This window comes from Buceros rhinoceros, unplaced genomic scaffold (assembly GCF_000710305.1).
Source record: "Buceros rhinoceros silvestris isolate BGI_N320 unplaced genomic scaffold, ASM71030v1 scaffold45305, whole genome shotgun sequence".
Lineage (NCBI taxonomy): Eukaryota > Metazoa > Chordata > Aves > Bucerotiformes > Bucerotidae > Buceros > Buceros rhinoceros.
This window is the reverse complement of record NW_010413088.1, coordinates 1,446-10,278: the sequence shown is the minus strand read 5'-3', so window position 1 is coordinate 10,278 and position 8,833 is coordinate 1,446. Positions and strand designations below refer to the sequence as shown.

At 40.6% G+C, this 8,833-nt stretch overlaps 1 protein-coding gene across 1 annotated transcript in view; it reads right to left on the bottom strand.

Moving 5' to 3' along the window:
- Positions 1 to 6,925: 6,925 nt before the first annotated feature.
- PRRG4 (proline rich Gla (G-carboxyglutamic acid) 4 (transmembrane)) overlaps positions 6,926 to 8,833 on the bottom strand; it is a gene marked incomplete at its 5' end in the record, with an annotated part of 3,256 nt that continues 1,348 nt past the window's right edge. The window contains 3 exons of the mRNA XM_010136586.1: positions 6,926 to 7,154; positions 7,839 to 7,974; positions 8,676 to 8,724. Of these exons, the coding sequence (XP_010134888.1) occupies positions 6,926 to 7,154; positions 7,839 to 7,974; positions 8,676 to 8,724 (414 nt within the window). The remainder of the gene's footprint in view (positions 7,155 to 7,838; positions 7,975 to 8,675; positions 8,725 to 8,833) is intronic.

Below are 8,833 nucleotides of genomic sequence, written 5' to 3'. Positions count from 1 at the left end.
ACCCGCTGCCGTCCTCACGGGAAAATTAAACTGAGAGGGGATATAAAATAATAAAAAAAAAGCCCAGCCTGGTGACGTGCGCGGCAGTTCAGCGGGGCTCGAGATCCCCGGGAGTCGTTCGTCACTGCGTTTCCCTTAGGGCTGCCCAAAGCTCGTGCTCCGACACCTCAAGCTCCTGGTGCTGGTGCTCGATGGTTTAGGTTGGTCATTGCTCTGAGCATGCTTTGCGGAGGTTAAATAATATAAAAGCATAGCATTTCAGCTAGTTCTTTTCTTTTTACAAACTAAAAGTCTCTAATACATATAACTATAAGAGAGCTTTCCCGAAGACAGCACTCCCCATCAATTCAGGCCCAGGGGCTGAAGAGGCCAAAAGTCAAACAGCGAGAGGAACAGCCCTCCAGACAGAATACTTAAGTACTTGGAGCAGTGTAAGCCACCTGGTGCACAGACAATAAACGCCTATATCTTTGGCTGCGTGCTTGTTAAAGTATAAAGGGACATGGGCACCAGCTGTGCAGAATGGGGTAGGAGCAAAGGGGACGTTCATGTGGTGCAGAGTGATGGTGGCTGAAGTGTTGTCTTGCTTCCCCTACAGGGTGAAAGTACTCAGGATGAGGTGAGCAGGAGGAATGTGCCTCAGAGGTAAAGATGAGGAACGTGCACTTGAAAAGAGGGTAACTGCACCTGAAGGCATTGCTCAGAAGAGGAAGGTGTATGCTAAGTAAGGCTTTTGAAGATTCAGTTTGTAATACTCCAAGCAATATCAAGCCACACAGTGAAATTAATTTTGTAGCAAAATGCAGAGTTTAGAAACGTGCCTACAGGCAGTCAGATTAGATGCTAAAAGAGTGAGAAAGTGGTCAATGTTAATTAAAAAAGGCTGAGGGAGGAAGAGCTGAGGTTTTGCTTCTCTCATGACTAGATTCAAGAAGCAGCAAGGTCAACTATAGGAAGAAATGCAGCCTTTGATCAGGAGGGAAAGGTAAGTGTGAAAGTCGTGAGCATCGAGGAGACTGAGCAGAGTCACCCAGAGGCCAGGACAGAGGGAGGAGGGACACAAAGAAGAGAAGCGCACCCAAGCCAGAAACCAGCAGAGTGAGTTTTCCTTCTGCTTGCATAAGTCACCACCTGTGTTGCTTGCAGCTGGAGGAGAGTATGGGGGGTGGGGGGTGGGGGGGGAGAGACCTTCTTTCCCTGGGAAACACGGGGGTTACTGTCTTACATATGAACAAGACCCGATGACAGAAACCGACTCCAGTTTTATGCTAACGATGGAGCACTTATGCTGCTGCTATTGAAAGTAGCATTTCTAGTGGGGAAGGACCTGCAGTTTACAATTTCCCTGCAGGATCTCAGCTCGCCTCCTTTATAATATTGCACATAGTTTCCCTCAAGTGGGCCTGAGGGAAGAGTGATACACAGACCTAAGTGACAGAAGATGCCTTTTTCACCTAGCTATAGTGTTTGGCTATCTACAGCCAGCGTATTGGTGTGGCGCTACCTTGAAAGTCAATTGCCTCAAATTTGGAACAACATATTAATAAATGTATTTTTTTGTAAAACTCTTAGTGTTTTGTTTGATTTTTTTTTTTTCAAGTAATGGCAACATGAACTTAAAGAGTACCATGATGTTGTGAATTTTCATTACAGGGTATTTCCCTAAAGAGGAGGGGGAGTGTCAGTACTGTTAGATATGTAGCTGTGAAATCATGTTACATGAGAAATCGCTAGCAACAGGCACCAGTCCAGATTTACAGGTGGGGAAACGTATGCAATTAGTTTAGACCACTAAATGAACTAGTTGTCAATATACCAGAGAGTGTTTCCCTGAACCCAGTTGGAGTGGATCCTCTTTCTTGTAATCAAATGGTGAAGCTGAGTGCAACGGAAATCATCACAGCTGTTGTTAAGCTTAATTTCTTTTACATGGTTTTAACAGAGGTGGAGTAGACTGAGAACCTAATCGCTAATGTCCATAACCACCAGATAAGTCAGTTTATCCAGCGGTTGGCTGTTCCTGTCTGTGAGATAAATCTATTTGTCCCGAGACCAGCTGGTGAGACTTCCGCAGTTTTCTCATTAAACTGATCCCTGCTGCTTGTTGCCATCCTGTCGAGGAAAGCGACCTCGAATTTTGTGCATTTTATCTTTTTGTAACCGAAAGATGTTTTGTAACACTGTTCCCTAAGGCAACAAAAGACTCTGTTTAGAGTAAGTGCTTTTACAGTATCCTGGTATCCATGATACTTATGAGCAGCTTTTCTGAAAGATAGGGATAGAAAAAATCCTTTGACAGATCCTGTTAATTACTTACGTTGTTACGTCTAGATCTTTAATGCGTAAAGTGTACGTATTAAGAAGTTGTATTGGACGTGTTCATGATTCTGAACGTTGAAAATATTTTGATTCTTGTGTTAGTAAGGAATGCTTCATTTCAAATGCAGCAATTACTTGCTGCCAAGGAACTGAGCTTTGATGGGGTTTAACACCTTCCGAACTGTAGTTCATAACTGAGTGCCTGTAGCCAGAAATTATATTGTATGTACTTATCTCTTGAGTCAAGCATTTGATAGAATAAATATATTTTGCTGAAATATAAGCTAATACAATTTTTCACTTGAAGAGCAAAATCTTAAGTGATAGCACTGTAACACAATCTGTGCAGCATACCAGCCTGGGGCAGGACTGAATTTTTGTTGCTCATTTCTTTCCTTAAATGAACAGTCTCCACTTGCAAAAATAACATAACAAATGCTGTAGAGAGTCAAAAATGGCACGTGATGGTCAGGAGACAGATTTAAGCAGTTAAGGTAATGCTTTAATGGGAATCATCCGCCTAAGGTCTGAGGAATGGTCTTCAAAGCTGTGGTGTGGCAGCAGGGCTGGGCTGCCTCAGCTGCTTGCTAACAGAGAAGGTCTCACTCTCTTCCTCCTTCCCTGCTCCACCCTCCTACTCCTAGCGATGTGCTCTGGCCACAAGGTGAGCAGTGAATTCACTTCATTGGCAAAAGAACAATTACGGGGGTTTTGCCGGAAGTAATTTTTCTGTTGTTTTGCTGAGCTGAATCAGCTTGCTTTGCATGAAGTGAATGCTGGCTTGGGGCAAGCAGCCAGAAGCATCTGGGAAGGGAAGAAGGTGACAGGAAAGAGTAAGGAACTTTTACTTCTGATGATATGTTGACTGGTTTCATAGTATAGAGTCTTGGAGTGCTTGAAGATACACGTACCTCTGCGGACAGTAATGGGCCTCTCTGCCCACATGCCAGTTCAGCCAGAATCAAGCTGGTTCTGCTGCAGAACTGTCAGCTAATATACACTGCTCCTTGGGGAAACTTCCCTATTTTCCCCTTTCTGTGTAAATAATTTAATGTGACATGGTGCTGAATGGCAACATTGCTTTTGTAATCTAGTTTTATGTTTAAGGTGACCACATGCCAAATGAAACGCAGGATTAAGCTAATGGGTAGTTTCTGTGATCTGATGATCATTAAAACCGATGTATCAATCACAAAGCCAAGGCAAGAATAATGTTTCGGTTCAAGCTTGGTGTTATTTATTTGTAAGTGATTTATTTATTTAGTAACTTCTTTGTGGCTTAGTGTGCTATTATTGTTACCCACGTTAACAGAAACACGTCAGCCAGTGTGTGAGTGTGACTGGGTGGTTTGTAGGTGGTACATACACGAGACTGGCCAGGCAGAAGACTACGTGGTATGTTACAGCTTTAACAGTCCCACAAATGCTGAACGCCAGGACAGCACTGCTAAGGGTCCTAATGCATGCAGCAGTAGGTGTCACTGAATGGGATGACTCTTCATAGGGACAGCAGTTGCTGCTGATTGGCATCTTTTTTACTGCAGGTGCAACAAACCCAGCTCTGCAGGGCTTCTCCAGTGTCTCTCTATCCCCATATGCCCTCTTCTTCCACAGAGGACATTGTTCCTGCTTTTCCATAAACACGTGATGCCTAGTTTTGGTCTTGTCCTGGCTCTTCCCTCATGTTTAAGTGCCAAAACTGTGTGCATGTGATAGGAATTAATTGAAAGACACTTGGAATATAGAATGACAAAGCCTGAAGTGTTTGAAAGATGGCTTTTAAACCTGGGTTTTCCTTCCTGTTCTCCACCATGTGGAACAGGTGAGGATAGCAGCAATAAAACTTTTGTTAGCAGATGAGCCTGAAAAGTTTGGCTTGTTGCTTTTTAAAAAAAGCTTTAAATGAACCTGTATTCTCTATCAAAGTAACCAAACAATGTTGCTAATAACCTGCAGGTAATTAACGCACCTTATTCATGGCTGGTAATCTCTGGAAAACCAAAGAATTTTCATATGCTTTCCAAATCTCAAATACTCCTTTTAAGGGCAGATCAGCCTCCAACACTCTAGTTAATATAAGTAGGCACCATTGAAATGGTAGGATACTCTAATATCAGGTTTGGCAGCAGCATTGTGGTAAATAATTTGGCAGAGCATTATACTCTTTATTACCTGAAGTGATCAGATACTTAATTTTTGGCTCCAATCCCACTTCAGCTGAAGCCATGGACTTTGATAGGACCAGAATCAAATGCTTCATGACTCAAGTTTTCTTGAACTGTGGTGAGGAAGCTCACTTCCATTTGGTACTTTGGTTTTGCTCTTCTAATGAATTCACAAAAAACCCCCCAAACCTAGAAATACATAATGTTTATAACACTATTCATCAGAGGATTCGGTACATCAAACAGTAGGCTTGCTTATTCCACCAGAGAGAAAAAAACAGGTTAAATGATTTATTTCTCAGTTGATGGAGCTGGAGACCACTTTTCTGACCCTCGGTTATTTGCTCTGACTAATAATCTGTGCTGATTCATACAGAGCTGCATACTGTAATCTTCTGTGATGCTGAAAGGGCTGCATTTTGGAAAATTGTTCAAGGCAGTGGCAAACAGCATTTACTGTGACATGTTCAAGCCTGTTCTGAGAGAAACAGAATTTAAGTACTACGTAATTTTCTCCAGTGTTTGTTTAGACACTGTTTTCAACTGTCATAGTTAATTCCCTTAAATTCCACTGCCTTTCCTCCTGGCCCTTGAAAGAAAGTCGGGAAGTCAAAACACTGATATACATCAGTATACAAATCAGGTTGACCTTGCTGCTGCTCTGTTCCTGAAAACCAACCTTCCTCCTCGTCCTCCCACCTCACTTGCTGTTTTCTGTTTTCTAATAGCATTTTCTGTTTTCTAATGCATTTTCAAAGGAAACTGCATGTCAAATGTGGCAGCACTTCTGAATTCACAAGTTACTGCAGTCTGCCTCAGGTTGATTTTTTTCCTCTAATTCCTGCTAATCCTGATGAATCAGAAGCTTTAAAAAGAGACAATACAAGAACCAGGAGTCAGTATATGAGAGAAGAAAAACAACCTCAACCCAAACAACCGCCATTCAAAGGAATTTTCTTCCTTTACAAAGAAAGGTAAGTTTACATTATATTCAACTAAATTTTCGACTTCGCTCCTTATTTCTGATCAGCAGAATGTGTCTTACTGTCATATCATGTGCAACCAGTATAAGTATCAGTCACTGCATATTTTTTTCAAGGTCTAAAGTGCCGGTTCTTTGAGTAAATTTGAAGTGTTGTACCCTACAGAAGGTGCAATTTACTGCCCAAAGCACTACAGCATTGACATTTAAAAGTTACACCATCCTACAGTTGGGGTTTTATTTTTAATTATGCAGGGTGAGGTTTTCGCTTGCATTTCATGGAATCATTTGCATGTTATTTGAAATGTAATTCTACTATTCCTACAAGTGATTAAATAGGTTTCTGTCCAATTCCTGTAGTTTATTTAAAACGTGACTGTCAGATGCATAAATCACTGTAGTACCATTGAAGAATTTCTCCACTCTCACAAGCCCCGTGAAATCCTTTTCCTTGAAAGTGCTCCTATCAGTCCCATTAAATCAGTCACTTTTGAGTCTCGGGAAAAATCTAGTGAAAAGTGTGCTCTATAGCTCAAGATGCACATTAACAACTGTTATAAACTAAATGAAAAGGAAATACAGAGGAAATATTTTTGCAAGCTTGTAATTCCATAGCTGCTTCATAACTGTTTTGGTTCTCAATAGTGATCTCACAACTCACTCATTTCAGTCTTTCAGCGTAGTAACCTCCAAGAACTTCAAAAATGCTTTTACAAGTAGGGCAAAAGTGCAGAAGCTTTCCCAGCACAGGGATTCCTCCATCCCGCAACAAGAAAGGAGCTGCAAGAGGCTTGTGACAAGCCAGATCCGATGCTGAAGCATTAGGAATAAGAACACAGTCCAGTGTCCACTGGGTTGTATGTATTTTTCAAACGGCCTCCTTGAGTAGCTTTTTTTAATGTACCCTCTTGGTATTCAAAGATTTGAAGCATTTTCTTCTTTACAAAAGCATTTACAGATTAAAAATCTCATACCAATCATGAAGTAATTTTCATACCCAACTCTATTACTAGAATGAATAGAAAATTCACACAGCAATGAGGTGCATATACCAAAGTAGACTTATGATAGTTTGAAGTATTAATAGGCACAGAAAATGGTTAGTGTCAACAAAATCAATTAAAATACTGTTCTTTCTGAAGAAAAAAAGAGATGAAACTATTAATGAAACATCAGTAGTCTGATAGGATGGCTTGAAGTGCGTATGGAAGAGGGTGGCATTACAAGACTTACTCTTCGTGCATTCCCTCCTCTTAGCTCAATAATCCTGTGCAAAGACTAGTTCTGCAGCTTGGCAACAGCTCATTTTTCCCAAACGGGACCTTCACCTGTTCTAGTGGTGTTAAAGATCTTTCACGTTTTTGTAAACTGTCTTGCAATATGCAAGGTAGCACACACTTTCTAAAAAAGTATGTTTCATTTCAGGAATACCCCCCTCATCCCAGAAGGAGCTTTGTGACTAAGGGCCGGGAAGTGACATAGACTTTTTAAACTCCCGTGCCCCTTTTGGGGGCCCTGGATAAGGGGGTGGTGGCACGTTGTGTTGTCCATCTGAAGTAACTGCTTGCTCATAAGTTGGTAGTCCTGAATCATCTGTTCTGAGAGGAAGTGGGTTTAAAGAAAATTCTTCATGCCTTCTGAAGATGCTAGATGAATTACGTCTTCTGTTGCTTGCATAACCCAAGTACCTAAACAAAGTTAAGAGCATTATAAGGGGCAGCTTCTGTTTTAAAGGGAAGAAAGAATATAAAGTCTTAGTTGTAATGAAAAAAACCAAACTCCCCAAAACAACACAACAAAAAATTGTTTGCCTTCAATGACCGTAAAGACCAAAGGCTAAATACACTCTCTCCAAGCCACAGGGTAAGAATTGCTCAGTAGTGTGAAATTTATAGGGAAGAGAAAGCACAGAATCCTCTGGTACTCCTTTCAAGTTTAGGATAAAGGAACAAGCAGGGCTAGAGAATTGGTAAAGAAGCATTTCCTCCAACCTCCCTCACATCTGAGGCTATGTGCCATGAAGAGCATACATCCTACTTAAAAGAGCAAACAACACCTTAGACTTTTTATTGCAGGCCCCAACCTTTTAAAATTATTCCATCTTTTTGTTAAGAATATTTTGGAGTGTGTAGGGGAAAAAAAACCCAGAGGTACATCAGCCACACAAGTGGTGTTTTACCTTTTTCTGTTACCTTCAGCATAACTACTGCTAGTGTTCACCCAGCTCTGATTCCAGGGAGGTAAGAACTAGAACTCCCTTTGTATTCTCTGAGAACACAGTTAGACCAACCCAGCATGATTTTTAAATTCCACTCTTAAGCAAGAGTTTGTTTTGGTATTTGTGGTTTTTTTTAAGCAGTGAAATTCCTTACCCTGGTGGTTGTCTTGATTTGCATCTACTTTTGCAGCAGTAGAAGATAATCAGTACAATTATAACTAACAGTACTCCAGCAGCAACTAGACTGATGAGAAGGCCTGTAACGTTAATCTTTTGTAGTGTCTCTTCACCTGAAGATAAAACATGGGTTATTTTCATTATGTGTTCTTTCCGTCTCTGTAGCGTACAGTATTCACAGTAAAATACTGATTTTGCTGTGCTATAAAGCTGTTGCTGTCCACACCTACCCAGCTTGCTGTAAGAAGCACAACCCACGAGTTACCATTCACATTCAGCTTAAATCAAAAATGAGTAGATACTCCTGTACAGAAAACTGTTGATGTGTCCATTTTCTAATGCCTTCCAAATATTACTTCATGTACTTGTGACCTTGGTCAGGCTGTAGATCTTTCAAGTCATACTGACCAATTTTTTTTTTATAAAACATCTGGCTCAAGACTACTCTGAACCAAAATCAGATTGTTATGTTACTATTAAAGAAATGGGGGGGGAGGAACAAACAAAATAAACACAGAAAGCAGCCACAGAATTACTGCAAAGTTTACTGATGGTGAGGTAAATCAAAGAAATGGGACAAGAAAATTATATTGTTTTTACCTACGGACTTATAATAGATGCCACTGCGAGTAAGGTGCTTCAGTAAGTATGATTTATTGTATCGGATAATGCAGTATACTTCAGTTCACAGTGAACTGCAGTAAAAAGATCTGTTCCAATTATGCTACCTGAACGCCGAGTCTTTTTTTAAGAAGGTTCTATTATAACAAACACAAAATACTGCAATGCAAGAAAAAATTTAAAGGTAACTTACCTATTTTTATTTTAGGGCCTTTAGTTGAATAGTCTTTCCAAAAATCCATCTATAAAAACACAAAGGATCAGATTTTTTTGGTACATAATTGGCGGGCATGTTGACAATATTTTTACTGGGGTACTGTGGGCAGAATTGGTATAAACAGAAGCAACTCC